Source organism: Aspergillus affinis (genome assembly GCF_023601865.1).
Source record: "Aspergillus affinis strain CMG 70 chromosome Unknown NODE_34_length_287566_cov_88_205910, whole genome shotgun sequence".
NCBI classification, from domain to species: Eukaryota; Fungi; Ascomycota; class Eurotiomycetes; order Eurotiales; family Aspergillaceae; genus Aspergillus; species Aspergillus affinis.
Window position 1 is genome coordinate 56,320 of NW_026515815.1, and position 18,562 is coordinate 74,881.

An 18,562-nucleotide genomic window follows, 5' to 3' on the forward strand; every position below is an offset into this window, starting at 1 on the left:
AGGTGCCCCATGATTTGCTGGTGAGCATGGCGATGGCCACTCACCATTGGGGTCTCCAGGCTATCTACGGTTTGCTTTTCACTTGTCTTGTCTTTTCTTTTTCTTCTTCGTCTTGACAGACTACTGACCCAAGTCAATCTGCGTGCCAAAAAGTTGAATTGGTGGTCTAATTGTCCAGCTATAACAATGTCTTTCTAGTTAAAGAGAATTAGACTTAAGAACCAAGGTTGGCCACAAGGTCATGCTGGGTAATCAGGTGTTGAATCACCCGTGATATAGTTGTTGAAGAATTCTATTGATCGTCGTCATTCCAAAGATAGGGGATCAAGGCCCCCCAACCAAAAGTGTCATGCAAAATCAGAGCTCTGTATGGGGAGTCTTTAAATATAAGAATAAGAAGATGCGTAGTAAACAAGACCGACAAAAAAATATTCCAAGCACATGGCGTAAGATGAAACAAAATGCCAAACCCAAGAAACCTGTTGAAAGGTGAACCGCCAGAACTCCGTGAAACTCATTAATACCAACCAATGTTAAAACGGGGTAACAAGTGTTTTATCGCAGACAGAGTGAAGCGCAGAAGATTTATCTCCGGTGAAGGAGAGTCAAAAACTCTTCGCGAGTCTTTGCGCTCGACCGCATGCATCCAAGCATGCAGCTTGTGGTGGTTGTACTGCTCGTCTTCTGGACACCACGCATCACCATGCAGAGATGCGACGATTCCATCACAACACCGACACCAAGCGGCTTGAGGACCTCCGAGATGGCCAGAGCGACCTGTTTTGTCAGTCGCTCTTGCACCTGAAGTCGTCGCGAGAACATCTCTGCGAGGCGAGCCAGCTTGGAGAGCCCCAGCACCCGACGATCAGGGATATAACCGATATGCATCTGCCCAGAAATGTGATTAATGAGACATTCCCGAATTCCGGCGGGATTGTTCTTACCTTTCCGGTAAACGGGACCATGTGGTGTTCACATAGGGAGAAGACTTCGATATCCTTGACGATAACCAACTCGTCGTGGTCCTCATGGAACACAGCGCCGTTCACAAGGTCTCGCACATTCTCTTCGTAACCTTTAGTGAAGAACAGCATCGCCTTGGCATATCTTTCGGGGGTTTCGCGCAACCCCTCTCTGTCGGGGTCCTCTCCCACGCATTCCAGGATTGTCTTCACGGCACCTGCCAGTTTCCGAACTCGTTCTTCCTCTTGTTCCGGGGTAGACTCCAACCGCGCTCTCGTGCCGGGGCCTGTTCGGAAAACGCCGAATTAGACAAGGGGAACAGCAACCGCCGTGGGTTGGATCGACCATCAGTCACTTACAAGGCCAGCTCAGTCCGTCGAAATCAATCGGAGGGAATTGCGTGTAAGGGCTGTCCGGACGGCTCGCGACAGGCGGGGACAACGGACCGGCTTCGTCTCTAGGGTCGCGAGCAGGATCGTTCAGGACCGCTCTGCTATTCCCTCCAGGTCAGCACATGGTTCATTCAAGAGCATTCGCGCAGGAACAGCTTACTTCGCCGCAGCCGGTCTGCCGACCCGGGCATCAGAACGGTCCGCTGACTCACCACCGGGATGCGTTGCGCTGGACTCGGGCGAGTCAAACTCAACCGGGACGCGAGGGGCAAAAGAGGACATGATGGAGGAATTCAGGCTTTCACGCTCGCGAGCATCCCGGGAACGAAGAGAAGGTTGAAGAGGAGATCTGCCGTTCAACAGACGGGAGGGAATCGCAGATTTCGGCTTGGGGCCCGTGGGGGGAGGGGATCCAGAACCCATGGTGGGGGCGTAGAAAGAAGAGAGGAAATGGGAATTCGAGACGGAAGGCTGGAAGGATGTGGTTATTGGAACAAGGGTTTGATGAGAGCAGAAATGCGATCAATTTAAGAAAGGGTTAATCACAGTGTACGAGACATAATCATCAGATGAGCGATAAAAAAAAAAGTAAGGATGATATTCTAGAAAGAAAAAAAAAAGTCACCGACGAGAGCCTGGGAGCCTGAGGTTATCAGCATCGCCGCCTATTGGTCCCCGCCCACGCCGATTCGGAGCTTATGTCTCACCGCCCGCAAATCAACCAATCGGCGGTGTCTGGCCGTTGGGGCTTGTCGGCGGGGTGCTGAGTCAGCAGCTATCACGTTATTGCCGTTAAGCTGCAGGAAGACAAGTCCAGGAGAATAATGGAAATCCCTGTGAATCGACTTGAGTAGTCTCGATCGCATAATGATTCTTGCTATGAGAAGACTCACAGGTAGATATCCCATAGCGAGCAGTCCTCAAATCGTTGGTTCTGGCCCATATCAGTATAGAGACCCTTATCAAGGCAGATCGGTATCAGGTGCAACGAGGATCACATTATGCGAGTGCTTGCTGCAGAACGGTCGGCGAGTCTTGATCTCGCCGGCAGAATGGGCTGGCCTAAGGTTATTAGGTCGGGAAAGGACCGATGCATCCGACAGCTCACAGCCCTTGATTCGACGACCTCAGTCTTCGTTCCCTTAGTCACTGCATTCTCCTGATATATATACCCAACTGGATCTCATCTGTCGACCTGAATCTATCGAGCATCCTTCATTCAACCAACCTACAAAACTGAAATGTCACCCATTCGAACTAAGACTGACTCAAATCACTGGCAGGGATCAGGAACGGCGGAGTTTGATCTTAGAAGTGAGCGTCGGACAGCCACATGAGCGCTGCAGGGCACTCGCATCTAACCGAGATCTATAGGTGACACAATCACCAAGCCGACGTTGCTCATGCTGAACGCGATTGCCCAATCGACGCTATCCGACGATGTTTTCCGCGAAGACATCACAACCAACTCGCTTCAAGAGTATATCGCCGGGCGCACGGGCCATGAAAGTGCGCTATTGGTGATGTCCGGGACCATGGGCAACCAAGTGGCTATTCGAAGCCACTTGACCGAAGCCCCGTATTCGGTCCTTTGCGATGATCGAGCGCATATTCTTCGATCGGAAGCTGGAGGGGTCAGTGCCTGGACCGGGGCAACTGTCTATGGAATTAAACCTAGGAATGGCATGTACATTACCCTGGAAGAGATCCAGGAGCATGCTATCTTGGGAGATAATATCCATCGCTGTCCGACTAGGCTTATCAGTTTGGAAAACACCATCCATGGGCTTGTCATGCCCCTCGGAGAGACTCGGCGGATTGTCGAATGGGCCCATGCTCATGGTATGAAAGTCCACCTTGACGGAGCAAGGCTCTGGGATGCGGTTGTGTCAGGAGCTGGGACGCTGGTCGAGTACACCAGCCTCTTTGACAGTGTGAGCCTTTGTTTCTCAAAAGGCTTAGGTGCGCCGATTGGTAGCATTCTTGTGGGACCAACCCGTTTTATTGACAAGGCGCGATGGTTCCGCAAATCAATTGGCGGAGGAATCCGGCAGGCAGGAATTATCTCGGCGGCAGCCAGGGTTGCCGTAGAGGAAGTTTTCGGACCAGAGCCCAATGGCGGCGACAAGTTGAGGAATGTCCATGTTAAGGCTCAGAAAATAGCAGATATGTGGACGAGCAGGGGCGGCAAACTGCTGTATCCAGTTCACACCAATATGGTGTGGGTTGATATCAAAGCGGCAGGACTCCAGCCGACGGATTTGGCTGATATCGGAAAGCAGAAAGGCCTGAGGTTGTCTGAAACGAGGATAGTGGTGCATCACCGTAAGTCCTCTGATTAACCCAATGACACAGGAAGTAGTCCTTCTCACACTGCGTGCTAATAAATGACAGAAATATCTGACGAGACGCTGCGTCGGCTTGAGAAAGTCTTTGATCTCGCGCTGAACCGCAAACTCTCCAAACTATAAGACTGTCTGCTACCTGACATGGGTTTTATGAAAATGGACCTTGCTGTTAAGTGAATTAACGCTGATAGACTATTTTAAACATAGGATTGACCAGAAATACAAGATGCGAGAGCAAGTTCTCGTTCAAAAATTTTAATTTTTTAACACTCATCGCAATAAGTTTGTAACAAATTAATACAAAAGACCTCAAGCCGATAGGTATCAAAACCTTCTTTTCACAATATGAGCATCAATCAATCAAGGCTCAATCTCCTCAGTCGGAACGTCTTCCAGATCTTTGCCAACAATGGCATCAGCAACCTTCCAGACCTGTAACAGATTGTCTTCGGCGGCGGAGCAAAGAACCCATGGGTCGTTGAGGTTCCAGCTGAAGTCGGAGATCCGGTTGGTGTGTCCACCATGCATGAAGAGCCTGTGAAGAAATTGAGTTAGCGATCTACTCAAAGGTCCTGAAACTGATCGAGAAATAGGATAATCCAGGTCACATACAGCTCGGGTGGTCCATCCTGGGCATCGTCAGGAGTTTGCTCCTCGCCCGCTCGGCTCAGATCCCAGAACATGATCTTCCGGTCGTAGCTGGCACTGGCCAGAACGGCCTCCTCGAACGGATGCCAAGAGATCGAAGTGACCGAGTCGTTGTGGCATTCAAGTGCGTGAAGCTTGGTCTTGAGGTTACGGAGATCCCAAAGACCGATCGTTTTATCCGCCGAACCAGTCGCAAGAACCGTTTCCGCAGCGGGGTTGAAAGCGACGGCATTGATCGCATCGCGGTGCTGACCCTCGGCCGACGCGGCCGCCCGAGTCGTCTCTGCCTCTCGGATGTCGAGAATTTGAAGGGTAATATCGTCGGATACTGTTCCGATGAGCGAGGAGTGCAGGGGATGATACTGAACGTCGTTGACAATCGAGGAATGGTGCGTGTAAGTGCGAGTAGGCTTGAGGGCCTTGTTGCCCTTAGTGAACGTCGTCAAGTCCCTTTTGATAATGGTCAATATCGGGTTCTCAGAGGCTACAGCAATTGGGGGCTTCTTTAGGACTTACCAAAGTCGGACAGTCTTGTCTTCACTACCCGTGACGAGGTGTCCTGTAGCATGAGGGCTCCAGCTGAGACCGAAACCCTCTTTGGTGTGTCCCAGAAGTTCCATCTGGGGGTTCACGGTCCCGGTGGGCAAACTGGGATGCTTTGAACGATCCCAGATCATGACTCTCCCGTCCGTACACATCGTGGCGATCACATTGGGGTTTTGTGGTTGATACCGAGCTTTGTTGACCTCGCCCTTGTGGTCAATCTTTTGGACAATGTTGAACTTAATTTCCATAGGCGCTTTCTTGGAGCTGCCACCATAGCCACCGATTTCTCCGCGCTCCTCATCGTAGTCATCTGGGTTGGGAGTGGTCGGGTTAGGAAGCTGCACGTGAGCAACTTGCAGGTAGTTCTGCGCGTCGCTCGACGTATGTGTACCGATCAACAGACGGTGCGTCGAATACGGTTTATCGGGCACCCTGGGTTCATGTCAGACTTGAGGGCGATATGTAAAAGGCAAGGGAAGAGCGCATACTCTTGCTTGTCGGGTAGCCATTGTGTCGTGAGAGTGGGCCACTCCAGAGCTGTGCTGAGAATCATGTCATACAAGAACGGCGCATTCTTCTTCCACGTTTTGTATTCTGGATTTGAAAACTTCTTAGCATCCACATTCGATCTGAGATAGGGTAGACCAGGGCAAAATACCTTCGTTGATGATCTTCTCCTCAGTACGCTCCTCCTCCTGCTCTTCCTGCTCCTCAATGAAACCTAGGGCAAAAGAAAGGTGAGCTGAATATTCGCGCGACAGACGATATCGGGGATCGCACCATCCTCGTAGGGCTCCATGATTCTCTGGGGGAAGTTGCTGATTGAAGGGACCGAAGTCAAGGTAGAATAGTTCGGCAGCTGAAAATTTTAGATCAGGAGCGATAAGTAAGTAACACCGGGAGTGTTACAGTAGGGGTCTGTGAGAGTAGCGCCGAGGTCAACGTAAAGGGTGGCAGGACTTGGAGCTGCGGTCGAGCTCTGCTCAGAAACGCGACTTTCCTGCCGGCAGCGCGTTAATGACCGCCCACGACGGGCTAGTACTCTTCGGGCCAAACAGGCTTGGCAGCGTCACTGGACCCGGCGGCCTCAGGCTGTCAGAGCGTCAGAGCTAATTGGACTTAGTCAGAACCGGGAAGAACCTCGAGTCACTCCGCTGACCTCACCTGAACCTCTTTCTTTCTCTTCACTGTTCCCTCACAAGTTTACTAGGCCTTGTCGCCTTCCGTTTAGGGTTTCCTATTCTTAATTGGATTGTTTCCTTTCCTTTCGTGTTCCGCTTGGGACTGTACTTTGAGCATTTTGCAGTCATTCCCTTCAGCCCACGTCCGCATCACTACCTACCTATCTTGCCTTCGGAGCTTGGGTTCTTCATTACTAGGATTCTGACGACTTCGACGACCATCGCTACGACGAACGACGCATCCGCTGCTTGAATAATTTCTTTTCCTACTCTCCAATCACCATGGGTGTTCCTAAATTCTTCCGATGGCTGAGCGAGCGGTATCCGTCCATCTCGACCCTGATCGCAGAGAACCGGATACCCGAGTTCGACAATTTGTACCTTGACATGAACGGTATTATTCACAATTGTACACACAAAGACAGCGATTCTCCGACTTTCCGCATGACGGAAGATAAAATGTTCATTGCGATTTTCAATTACATCGAGCATTTGTACGGAAAGATCAAACCGAAAAAGCTCTTTTTCATGGCGGTGGACGGTGTCGCTCCCCGTGCCAAAATGAACCAACAACGCGCAAGACGATTCCGGACTGCGCTGGACGCTGAGGTAGCGAAGGACAAGGCCATCAGCCAGGGCATTGAGATGCCTAAGGAGGACCCGTTTGATAGTAACTGTATTACACCGGGAACCGAGTTCATGGCGAAATTGACCGAACAATTGAAATATTTCATCAGCAAGAAGATCTCGGAAGACAAAGATTGGCAAGGTGTTGAGATTGTGCTTTCAGGTCATGAAACACCAGGAGAAGGAGAACACAAGATCATGGAATACATCCGGCATGCGAAAGCACAGCCCGGTTATGACCCGAATGTTCGCCACTGTCTTTACGGCCTCGATGCGGACCTCATCATGTTGGGTCTTCTGAGTCACGACCCCCATTTTTGCCTGCTCCGTGAGGAGGTCACTTTTGGACGTCAGGTCCAGAAAAAGTCCAAGGAGTTGGAACATCAAAATTTCTTTTTGTTACATTTATCTATGGTCCGAGAATATTTGGAGCTAGAGTTTCAAGAGCTGGAGAAAGAGGGTGCTTTGGCTTTCCCTTTTGATATGGAACGAGTCATCGACGATTTCATACTGATGGCTTTCTTTGTGGGAAATGATTTCCTTCCTAACCTGCCTAATTTGCATATTAATGAGGGCGCATTGGCACTGATGTTCAAGATGTACAAAGAGATTTTGCCCAAAATGGGTGGCTACATCAACGAAGGAGGTGTGATTAACATGGAACGACTGGGGTTGCTTCTGGATGGCCTGAGCGATGTGGAATTTCGCTTTTTCGAGGCCGAATTCTCGGATGCGCAATGGATTCGGGCCAAGAAGAATGGTGCCGAGGACAACGCCGAACTTGGGGCGAAACCCAAGGGCCTTGCCATCACACCGGCCCAGAAGAATCTTTTCAAGGATGTCAAGAAGTATGTTCTGAACCGACCTGAAAAGGCAGCAGATACGAAACCGCTTGACTTCCCTCCTACTCTCCCTGCCCGCGACCGCAAGTTTATTGAGCAGCTTGCAGATGACCTGCGGCTCCCGTGGACCACCATCTCGGATGATCATGGAGAACGGTTCATTAGGGTGCAGCTACCCGCCAAAGATGATGATGACAGCGAAGATGAAGATGAGGAGGCCTCGATGGCCGTTCAGCGTATCATTCGCAAGTATGATAATGCCAAGGTGCAGGAGCTGTCCCCTGAGGAAGCTCAGCAAGCAGCCGAGAAGAAGTACGAAGAGAAGTTCCAGGAATGGAAAGACAAATACTACGTGACGAAGTTTGGATGGGGTCTGGAGAATCATGAAGAAATGCGAAAACTTACGGAGAACTATGTTCAAGGTTTACAATGGGTTCTATACTATTACTACAGGGGAATTGCGTCCTGGCCGTGGTTCTTCGGATATCACTATGCCCCAATGATCTCTGGTGGGTTTTCATCCTCTTTTATTTTCCCAACCAAACTTTTCACTGAAGATGCAAATGCTGACCTGTTCCAGACGTGAAAAAGGGACTGAAGGCAGATACGAACTTCAAGCTTGGTCGACCCTTCAAGCCTTATGAGCAGCTTATGGGTGTTTTGCCTGACCGGAGTAAGAAGACCGTGCCGAAGGCGTATTGGGAATTGATGACGTCGGAGGATTCGCCAATCATTGACTTCTATCCGCGTGACTTTGAGCTGGACATGAACGGTAAAAAGATGGAGTGGGAAGCTGTCGTCAAGATTCCATTCATTGATCAAGACCGCCTGTTGGACGCGCTGAAAACGAAGGAACATCTACTAACCCCGGAAGAAAAATCTCGCAATGGATTCGGGACCAGTCTGAAGTTCACCTACTCGCCAGATGTGCAATACGCTTATCCCTCGTCGCTTCCGGGCATCTTCCCCGATATTCCTAGCTGCCATTGTATCCAGAACATTTTTGATCTGCCTACCATGGACGGCCTGGAGCCGTACATTGGATTGATGGATGGAGTACATCTTGGATCCGCGGCATTGGCAGGCTTCCCGAGTTTGAAGTACTTGCCCCATGTTGGCCAATTGGGCTTCCACGGAGTGTGCGTTTTCCAACAGGAAAGCCGCAACGAAAGCATGGTCATCACGATTCTTGACCCCGGAAGCCGCTCGAATACCGAGCTTGCCAAGAGCAAGCTCGGAAAGCGAGTCTACGTCAACTACCCATTCTTGCAGGAAGCATATGTTGTTCGTGTTTCGGATGAGCTGTTTGATTACATCTTACCCGAGGGTGAGCAGCACGTTGCCTCTATTCATCATACCGATGTTCAGATCAACCAGTGGAAGAAGAAGGCAGAAAAGATCGAAGGAAGCTACAGCCGAGGGCTTGGCACCATCATCGGCCCCGTTGAAGTCATGGTGCATGTGCAACCACTTAAGGGTCTGATCAAAACCGACGAAGGGTCCACTATCAAGGAATTTGCGGACATCCCGGGCCAGGAGACGGACTATGCGCTCCAGATGATCGTCGACGATGTCACGAACCCCGACGAACGCTTCATTGAACGGGAAGCTCTACCTATTGAGCAGGAATTCCCTGAAGGATCTCGAGCATTCTTCTTGGGAGACTTCAATTACGGACGACCAGTCCATGTGACCGGACACGAGCAGGGGAAGGTGAATGGATTGCTCGCATCCGTGAAGGGCCGGGATCCGGAATTTGGACGGGAGCGCGCTAGGGATGCCGAGAGGCTCTGCCCTTACATGCCGTCGTACGCCATTGCCCGCAACCTTCGTTTGAACCCCTTGGTGTTGGCCAAGATCACCTCTTCCTTCTCGGTGGATATCGAAGGGCAGCGGGTGAATCTCGGTCTCAACTTGAAGTTTGAAGCGCGCAAGCAGAAGGTCCTTGGATACTCCCGACGGGGCGAATCTGGTTGGGAGTTCAGCCCCAAAGCGGTCGAATTGCTCCAGCAGTACATGATCAACTTCCCCGAGTTTATCGCGGGGATCCAACGCAACCCGCAAAACGACCGGTACAAGCCCACTGATTTCTACCCCGAAGAGCTTGCTCTTGTGAGAATGAAGGAGATCCGCGACTGGCTCAAATCGATGGAAGCTAAGAACTTCGAGCGAGTGCCTTTGGAAGCCGAACAGCTTGATTCGGACATCGTGAGGCTGATCGAGCAGGATGCGGACCAGATCGGCGTCTCCCAAGCTCAGATGTCGGTCAAGAAGCTCAAGGGTGTTCCCCGGAGCGCTCTCCTTCGCCCCTCTGACGTCGAGCAACGCCTGGGCAGCCAGACGTTCAAGCTAGGCGATCGGGTAGTTTACGCCCAGGACTCCGGCAAGGTGCCTATCGCCACGCGAGGCACGGTTGTCGGACTCACAAGGACATCGCGAGCCGTTCTGCTCGACGTTGTTTTCGATGTGTCTTTCATGAGTGGCACCACTCTGGGTGATCGCTGCTCTCCTTTCCGCGGTCAAACCGTGCTGGCCTCCTCGGTCTTGAACATCTCGTACCGACAACTGCTTGCGAACACTCGTGCGGCTTCCAACCAGCAGCAGCAAACCCAACCGACGCCTTTGACGGTTGGAGGTGCTTCTAGGGTTGGGGCACCTTTGAAAGAGGCCCCGGCGCCCGCGCCATTGAGCCACTCCTACCGCGGTGCTGTCTCGGGACTAGGTAATGGTCGCGGACGCGGCGGACGTGGCGCCTCCAACGGAGTGGGCGTGCAGACCAGCCTACCTTTCCGGCCTCATGTTGTCGAAGTGGACGGCTCGAACCGCGGAGGCCGAGGTCGCGGCGGATCCAACGGCGGCCGCGGCAACCGTGGAGGAGCGAATCGCGGACGGGGAGGATACAGCCAGGTAGATACTGACCCGGAAGCTGGCATCGTGAAAAACAACCCGAACTTCCGGCCTCAGAACTATTCGCAGGTGCCACCCCCGAGAGGAGGTGGTCGTAGTGGACGTGGACGTGGAAGAGGAGGATCGGAGCGAGGAGCTGGAAACCGAGGACGCGGAAGAGGTGCTGCGGCTGTCGTCGGACAAGGCTCATGAAGAAAGAGGAGGTCAAATCACAAGTGTACATGAATAGGGGCATGGTATTGTAGCGGATGTGACATGTATCGGTTTTTCTACCCAGCTCAACTCGGCCACTTCCCTTCTTCCTGTTTTAGTGCTCATCACTCGCCGATCTTCGCACACTCAGTTGACCTGAGCATGCCTTAAACACCGTGGGCAGATCACTAAATCAAGACTAAACAAGATAAAAAAAGTAAATAAAATAATCGAATGAATATAGTATATTGAAGCTATATCAATATTTATTCTCCTTTCTGACACTTTAAAACCACTTATGGCGAACATGAAAGGTTAATCAGGTAGCGAATAAAAGCTTCCGTGATTATGAATGGTTCAAAGGGACGTGGGGAGGAGGCAATGTTGTTGTTCTTCAGCTGGACGAAGACATCCAGCATGTTTCTCAAAATAGATAGGTCTTCATGTGGAGGATGGGAAGTATCATGGCGGCGTGTGATAAGGCGGTAGTGCAGAGCCAGTACGGCTGTTAGGAGGAATTGGGCGGATATCCTGATCATCAGATGTTAGGGAATGGGGTATGGGTATCACTAATGAAAAAATAGAGAGCGTAGGAGAAACGAACCAGAAGGTTTCTTCACTGATAAGCTCTGGCATCCGACTCAGATATAAAAGAGTTGAACGAGCAGCCTGGTAACATAACTCCAGACTTGAAGGAGCGGATGATTCCTCGGTTACGTCGTGACCGACAAGACTGGCACCGTGGATCTTGGTCAAGCAGTGGTAATATTCCAAGTTGACCATAACCGATCGAATATTGTGACCGCGAGCAGAAGCATCTGAGAGACCGGTATCTGAGAGGCCGGAGCTTGTCTCGGAAGGAGTTTCCGGGTGGGAATGAGGAAGTAGAGCCTTGAGTTCATGAAGCTCGTGGTCTAGTTCTCGGATAAGACGAAGCCGTGTGGCCACGGAGGCTTCCAAGCTGGGTCGAGAGTAAAGCTGCCGGTAAACTTTTGATTTGAACATTACCATCCGGAGATCTGAGTTGAAGACAACCTCAGGGAAACTCTGCTGGGGATCTGTGAAGGGTGGTCGCGGAGATGGCGTAGATCTGTATGCTGCAGGGAGTTCGAGATTGCAGTCAGCGTCGTTGATGAGAGGGGCTTGGCATTTTCGAAGAGACATTTCCGTGTCTATTGAATAGCACATCCAGAATAAGTGTCTTAAATGCTCATGATGACGCCTGACACTGGGAGATAAGGAGTCGAGCGGGCCTTGGATGGTATGGCCCCCTAGATTGTAGAGGATCCGTATCGCCATGGAGAGAAGAAGCTGGGCTGTCTGTGGCTGGCCGAGAGGAGCGATATAGAGTGCCTACATAATGTTAGTGCACGCCAGGGAAGTCCTAGATCATGAGTCGACCGACCATGATGAGAAGAGCCTCTAGGGCACGAGTATTGGTGTGTTCCATGATCAGTTGTGGAACTAAAGAGAGTGCGGCTTGCAGATAGGAATCGGAGTTAGCGTGTAAGAAAGCAAGTTCGTGGTGCTCAATATGAGTGATAAATGCCGTGAACGCTACTAGACATGCCCTATCCGCTGGGTTCATCATTCCCACGCCAGGATCAAGAGAATTGGCGTTGAGAAGAGACGTCAAGCTCTCAATGTTGACTATAGGGAAAATGGTGTACAGCTGACTGTTGGTGAAGTGGCCAATTACTTGCTCGACTACGTAGCGAGTTGGCCACTGTGGTAAAGCAAGATTGATACTTCGCGTCTCCCCTCCTGGTAGCCTAGATGATGTGATTTGGCGGGCAAAGTCGTTGAAATCAAATATCGAAGCTAGTTGAGCATTCAGAGTGACCCCGGGGGTACAAAATTGAAGATGCCATAGAAATGCTGTTAATGAGGTTTCAAATCCCGATGGATCGAATAGACCGGGTATCGGAGAGGGAAAAGCATGATTCTGGTGTAATGAACGTAATGATTCCTCTAGATGTCGTGTATAGACTAAATTCTCTTCAAGTTGCCTATTTTTTTTTTTTTTGTTAATAGACAGCGACTTTTATCATATAGAAAATGATGTTTCATCTCACTCGCGAGCCTTTTTCCGACGTGGAAGTGGAGTGAAAACGCACTCGACGCCAGCGTCACGGCAGTTTTCACATGCAGGCTGGGCCTTATCGCAGCGGATCTGAGAAACCGTTAGTTAGGAGCTTACAAATAGCGGTAATATAGTTGAAGGCGTGGACACTTCCTACCTTCTGACGGCGGCAGAGATTGCAGGCAATCCGCGTCTTGGTGATATCGCTCATTGTCCCGACGTGGTTGGCCAGCGTCCCACGGCCGGTCCTCTAAAAGTACCCCACTGCTTTACGTATGGTGTACACTGAGTAGACTTCACTGCACGAATGGTGCGTTTTCTGGGCCGGCAAGGAGATTAGGCCCTGAGAAGTGGGCAACAGGTGAACGCTACCGGTCTCTGAGGACTTGGGTAAGTAGATGATGAGGTAATCGGGCAAATTCTGACCGAAGACTAAACTGGATACGGGAGATGATCTACCGAGACCCGCCTTACCCCGGCTTTGAAGTATATCTCGGTTCTGCTGAGATTCCTGGAGCTCTTCGCGCGAGAGTCAACTTCTTTGAAGATTATGATTACATGATATCTATTTTGCCTGCCAATAGTTGAAGGGGTGGAGAGCGAGAAACTTTTAGGCATCTATGGATTCTTCTGAAACCCTCGTACAGCCCCTTTGGAACGATGAAATAACGTAATAGAGGAATATCACAAATAGACCTATAATTGAAGAAATTGAGAACGAGAGAAGAGGAGAAGGCTTTACATAGACCGCACCAATGTCAACGAATATCTAAAAAGCAAATCTTACTTCTAAGCAGCCAAGGAGTGTTGACAGAGGAGCCGCTCTTTGAGAACAAGGACCAAACAAACTTTAAGGTAGTAATAGTCATTCATCTACTAAGTAAGTTAGCCAACTAGGAGTTACTAAGACGGACCACAAAAAGGCTTTGCTGCGGAAGTCTCAGTTTCATCGCGTAGATCCTTTCTTCATAAGCTTATAGCAGAAGGCAACAGTCTTGGCACACGGTCTGGTTCCGCATAGTACACCGTTTACACACGCAACGTTCGCAGCTATCCAAGTTGATTTGGGGATCTTCTTCTAGTAGCGGCGGGTACCTACCGGTATACGCCCGCATTTCCTCCTGCTAATGCTGCAAGATTACGAACATCGCATCCAAAAAAGGCCTCGAAGCGGTTCCATGTCCCCCACACGAGGGGTGATGAAACGTATCCACGAATTGGAATTGCTCAATTCGTCACCTTTCCTTCTTGGTAATGACCCTGACCTTGATTCCACGACTTTTGGGCGATGAATCTGTGAAGACATGGTATAAATATCAGCTCGATGTATACCTACAAGTCTTTCCCACAGCAATCCTCATTCAATTCTCCCAGACTTCCCAGACTTGGTCATTATCTCGCAGAATGGTTCATTTGACTTCACCTTTCACACTTGCCCTTGCTGGTCTCGCCAGCTTCGGACTCGCTCATCCTGGACATGATGTCAAGGCTGAAGCTGCCGAACGCGCTGCATACCTGAAAAGTGTTCCTGTCCAGTCCCGTAGTCTTTCCCAATGTGCCTCCAACTTCGAAAAGCGCGGTGTCGAGAACCCTAACGTTGCACGTCGTCACGCCGCTGTGGAAGAATTGCGACGCAAGCGCGGTCTTACTACTAGTGAGTGTGATCCGTCTCCTTGGTGGAAAAGATTGCAATCTGACTCAAACTTCTAGGTCCGGGATACCTGAAGGCCCGCGATTTGGACTCTACCTTGGCAACTACCCACCATTCTAACTTGACTCATGTTGATCCATCCACTGATCCGCGGGTTTTGTTCGGCTCCGAGGGAACCTGTATTGTTCAGCCCGAGGTTACTCAAGGACCTTACTGTGAGAATTCCGAAGAAAATTCTAGAAATTCTACTCTGACCTTTTCCAGACATTGCTGGCGAGCTCATCCGCGAGAATATTGCGGAAGATCAGGCTGGCATTCCGCTTTACATGGATATTCAGCTGATTGACACCAATACCTGCCAGCCTCTGCCTCACATCTATACTGATATCTGGCACTGCAATGCTACCGTAAGTCAAACCCTAAGGCTGCGCTATCATTTCTCGTGGATATTTACAAGTTCCTCTTATAGGGAGTTTACTCTGGTGTTGTCGCGAATGGCAACGGTAACCAAAATGATACTACTAACTTGAACACCACTTTCCTTCGTGGTGTCCAGAAGAGCGGAAATGATGGTGTTGTCCGATTTGAATCCATCTTCCCTGGTCACTATACCGGTCGTGCTATCCACATGCACGGTAAGAAAAATTACCATATCTCCTATATAATCAACAAAATACTAATAATTATCTCTAGTGGTCACCCACCCAGCGAACGAAACCAAAATCCTCCCCAACGGTACCATTGCCGGTATCTACGACGGGCACTCGTCTCATGTGGGCCAAATCTTCTTGGACCAGGATCTGATCAGCGCCGTCGAAGAATACGAGCCATACTCGTCCAATACCCAGGAGTTGACCACGAACTCAGAGGATAGTATCTTGGAAGCCGAGACTGATAATGTGGATCCTTTTATGGAGTATGTTTACTTGGGTGACAAGGCCTCGGACGGAATCTTTGCTTGGATTTCCATTGGGGTTAACTCCAAGCGCGATGATAGCCTCTCTCCGGAGGGCTACTGGACTAAAGATGGCGGTGAAGTGAACGATGACTTTGAGATGAACATGGCTGGTATGGGTGATATTGGAAACATGGGCCCTACTTCTAGTGCTGTGGCTTCGTCTAGTACTTCTGCTTAGAGCGAGTTTCTAGGGGGTCTTTGTACGTATAGTGTTTGACTTTGCATTCTGCCCCAGGGCATAGATATTCTTGGTGGCAGCTGAAGCTGTGCCTGTCTAAAATATTGATTTTCTTTATTTATCCTCTAGTGTGCCTGACCGAGTTGGTTTTCTTTTTTGGTCTTTTATTTTTATTTTTATTTTTTCATATTTTTCCCCCCAAAGGCAGAACTTCGTGGACGAAGAGTCTTCTGATTTATCTCCATCTATCTAAACGGGTAGGACCTCTTGGGGGAATAAGTATGTCTGGTATGTGTATCCATGAAAACATCTATAAAAAATAAAGATAGAAATCTAAAAGATTGAGGTATCATGATCGTTGAAGTTCAAGGTCAACGAAGCAAAGAAAAAAAGTGAACGCCACGCCATCTACCAAGTCAATCAACCAAATCATACCCAACACGCCTAAGCTGATCAATCAATTCAGAAGTCCTAATGAACTAGCACAGCACCACCCTTCAGAGGTAGAGTATTGTCCAATGCATACTGTGTTTATCTGTTGATCTGTCTGGTCTAACCACGTCCAATTCTACAGCCCAAAAAGAATATAGGATGACTGCAAGATCCTAAGGATAACACAAAAGATTGATCCAAAGCAAGCCCGAGATAGCTTAAACAAATCCAAATCCAAAAGTCTAATTCTTGGGCGGAGGAGGTGAAATCCATTCTCCGTCTTCTAACCAAACTCCGGCACCGCTGTATATGCCCGCATCCGCGCCTTTTAAGAAGGCGAACCGGAAAAAGAGGTCTTCGGGTTTCTTGTCCTCTGTAGCTTCGCTTTCTGCTTCTATGGATGTCGAGTCTATCAAGTCGGGTTCGTCGTCGCTCTCGATCATGGGACTGTGTTTGAGTTCGAGACCGTTGTGGCCGTGTCGGTGCCAGGTGAACTCGCCGTACTTGTCCTCGTCCAGGTATCCGCGCCAGCGTTCCACATCGTTGACCAAGACGGACACGCCGTCCACGCCGAGGTCGGCCATGCGTTCGCGCTCCCACAGGAGGAAGGTGATGTTGCCGTTACCGTGGTACATTTCTCTCGAGTCCCTACCCGGCAGGGAGATCTCCACAGTTTTATTCGAAATATCGGGGTAGGTGCCTCCCCACCAGCCGTGGGATCCGCCGGGCTGTTCGCCCAGAGCCGCCGGTGTCTCGATGATCGAGGCAAATCCCCACCGGGCGACACCGTTGATGAAAAGACCGAGGAGCAGACCTTGATAGATCAGCGACGGGCGTGTGGGGAGGGCGGTTCCGGGCATGAGAAGGATGGCGAGAATATAATGATGGATTCGCAGGCGTAGGCCGGGCAACGGAAGTAGGATCAGGAGAATCAAGCCCATGGTGCAATAGATCTTCAAATAATGCGGCATCAAACCACCCTGGCGAATCTTCCAGGCTTGGCTGAGAATAATGGTAATCACCGTTGGGATCACCAGGGCCAGGGCCAGCTTCGCCCCCGGCTGTTTTTGGATGTCATAAGGCGTGAGACGTTCAAGGGGAATCAGCCTGGCGAAAGTGTAGTTGTTCAAGGCGCCAATGAACACGGGAGGCAGGTAGAGGAACGCCCTCGTCATCTGGTACACAGGTTCGGAGAGCGGGGTAAGCAAGGGACGGGCGCAGTATTTAAATAGCACGTAGGCCACAAATGATGCCGGCAGCAGTCGCGAAAGGAGGCTGGAGACGAGATCGGCGAATTGGGGGTATGATGGCGGGTCGGACACCAATCCCACCTGACAGAAGACCATGGCGAACGTGCTGAAGAACAACACGGGCGGGGAAGTGCAGAAGAGCCACAGGACAGTCAGCGACCCGATAGTGATGCCGAGCAGAGGCCACCGCGGATCTTTGGGGCAAGTCTCCTGCGACGAGGACAGCGACGCAAAGCTGAATGACTTGGGGAACGTCGAAGGGAATCCGACCGACTGAATGCCGTTGCGCTTAGAAGCAGGGTATGAGTGCGCCGCACCCTCCAGCTGCACCACGCCGCAACCCCCCACAGTATTGGTGATGACGCCGGCATGGATGGCCGCCTGACAGACGAAGCTGTCGGCTCGGTAGATGGGGGTTTCATCGAAATCGGGTTGCGGGCCACCAACTACAAGGCCGCGGTAACTATAGGTATGGTTGCCGACGGTATGGGGTTCCGACAGCTTGGCGTCCCGGCAGTTCGCGGGACAGCGGAAAGGAATTGTCGATGCCGAAAATGGGCGGCAATCATTTCCATTCAGTCCGCATTCGTTTCCAAAATCCCTGCGATCGAATCCGAGTTAGAGCGGATAAACACAAAGGGAGCCAGGCCAGCCCGAGGACAAGGACGGGTGCCTACCAAAAACTTGTCGAGCACGAAAGGGTCTGGGGACGCCCATAGCCTTCTATATAACCGGCCGAGCGCGCATGCAAGAGGACGATAGTCCAGGGCAGAAACCAGACAAAATACAGCAAGAAAAGCAAGGTGATCTTGTGTCCCCGCTTGGGGAAGAAGCGTTCCAGGTACCGGACCGGGAGTTCTTGGATACGAGGGAACAAAGGCTTCAACAGGAGGTCATGGGGCGGGTCGGGGCCCTTCACCCAGGTCGCCGTGGCCCATGCGACCTTTCGAATAGGAAGAGGGACCCAACTCCAGTGAAAGGACTTGGACGATTCCCGTAACCAGACGGGGAGGTAGATGACGCCGGTCTCCTCATCTTGAGGCTGCAGGATATCGGGAGCGTCGGGATGATCGTCGTCGTCGTCTAGCAACGGAGCAACATAAACGCGGGTACCATCCTCGGTGCCTTCACCAAGCATGCTGGAAATTGGTCACGAAATAATTTGACGTGAAATCGGACCAGCGATAGACGAGCGGAAAGGCGAGGACGAAGAAACAAATGCGACCAAATAGGCAACGGGCGGGAGTGGGGGACGAACGGTGGGCAAGGAAGAACAAGGCTAGAGTTCTAGACCGCAGGCGGGAATAAATGAATCAATCGGGATCAAATAATATCAATAGAAGGACGAGTTCTAGGCCGAGTCC

General features: G+C 50.8%; 7 protein-coding genes across 7 annotated transcripts; 3 read left to right on the forward strand and 4 right to left on the reverse strand.

The window, feature by feature from the left end:
• Window positions 1-585: 585 nt before the first annotated feature.
• KD926_006465 (GTP cyclohydrolase I) lies at window positions 586-1,778 on the reverse strand (the record flags this gene model as incomplete). The annotated part of the gene is made up of 4 exons (XM_053099452.1): window positions 586-888; window positions 945-1,249; window positions 1,323-1,456; window positions 1,516-1,778. 4 exons carry the CDS (start codon window positions 1,776-1,778, stop codon window positions 586-588), a joined length of 1,005 nt encoding a protein of 334 aa, XP_052956722.1.
• An 818-nt stretch (window positions 1,779-2,596) lies between these two features.
• On the forward strand, window positions 2,597-3,826 carry KD926_006466 (threonine aldolase family protein; the record flags this gene model as incomplete). Its single annotated transcript, XM_053099453.1, has 3 exons — window positions 2,597-2,669; window positions 2,730-3,680; window positions 3,750-3,826. The coding sequence occupies 3 exons, from the start codon at window positions 2,597-2,599 to the stop codon at window positions 3,824-3,826; spliced, it is 1,101 nt and encodes a 366-aa protein (XP_052956723.1).
• Window positions 3,827-4,063: 237 nt separating this feature from the next.
• Window positions 4,064-5,696, reverse strand: KD926_006467 (WD repeat RBAP46/RBAP48/MSI1 family protein; the record flags this gene model as incomplete). Its single annotated transcript, XM_053099455.1, has 6 exons — window positions 4,064-4,238; window positions 4,316-4,801; window positions 4,868-5,329; window positions 5,386-5,491; window positions 5,556-5,618; window positions 5,678-5,696. The coding sequence occupies 6 exons, from the start codon at window positions 5,694-5,696 to the stop codon at window positions 4,064-4,066; spliced, it is 1,311 nt and encodes a 436-aa protein (XP_052956724.1).
• A 664-nt stretch (window positions 5,697-6,360) lies between these two features.
• Window positions 6,361-10,646, forward strand: KD926_006468 (chromatin-binding exonuclease XRN1; the record flags this gene model as incomplete). The annotated part of the gene is made up of 2 exons (XM_053099456.1): window positions 6,361-8,056; window positions 8,128-10,646. 2 exons carry the CDS (start codon window positions 6,361-6,363, stop codon window positions 10,644-10,646), a joined length of 4,215 nt encoding a protein of 1,404 aa, XP_052956725.1.
• Window positions 10,647-10,942: 296 nt separating this feature from the next.
• KD926_006469 (uncharacterized protein) lies at window positions 10,943-12,940 on the reverse strand (the record flags this gene model as incomplete). The annotated part of the gene is made up of 5 exons (XM_053099457.1): window positions 10,943-11,177; window positions 11,251-11,999; window positions 12,052-12,418; window positions 12,722-12,819; window positions 12,887-12,940. 5 exons carry the CDS (start codon window positions 12,938-12,940, stop codon window positions 10,943-10,945), a joined length of 1,503 nt encoding a protein of 500 aa, XP_052956726.1.
• A 1,193-nt stretch (window positions 12,941-14,133) lies between these two features.
• On the forward strand, window positions 14,134-15,516 carry KD926_006470 (intradiol ring-cleavage dioxygenase; the record flags this gene model as incomplete). The annotated part of the gene is made up of 5 exons (XM_053099458.1): window positions 14,134-14,383; window positions 14,440-14,595; window positions 14,645-14,787; window positions 14,850-15,015; window positions 15,074-15,516. The coding sequence occupies 5 exons, from the start codon at window positions 14,134-14,136 to the stop codon at window positions 15,514-15,516; spliced, it is 1,158 nt and encodes a 385-aa protein (XP_052956727.1).
• Window positions 15,517-16,190: 674 nt separating this feature from the next.
• Window positions 16,191-18,336, reverse strand: KD926_006471 (LCCL domain-containing protein; the record flags this gene model as incomplete). The annotated part of the gene is made up of 2 exons (XM_053099459.1): window positions 16,191-17,799; window positions 17,876-18,336. The coding sequence occupies 2 exons, from the start codon at window positions 18,334-18,336 to the stop codon at window positions 16,191-16,193; spliced, it is 2,070 nt and encodes a 689-aa protein (XP_052956728.1).
• Between the last annotated feature and the right edge of the window lie 226 nt (window positions 18,337-18,562).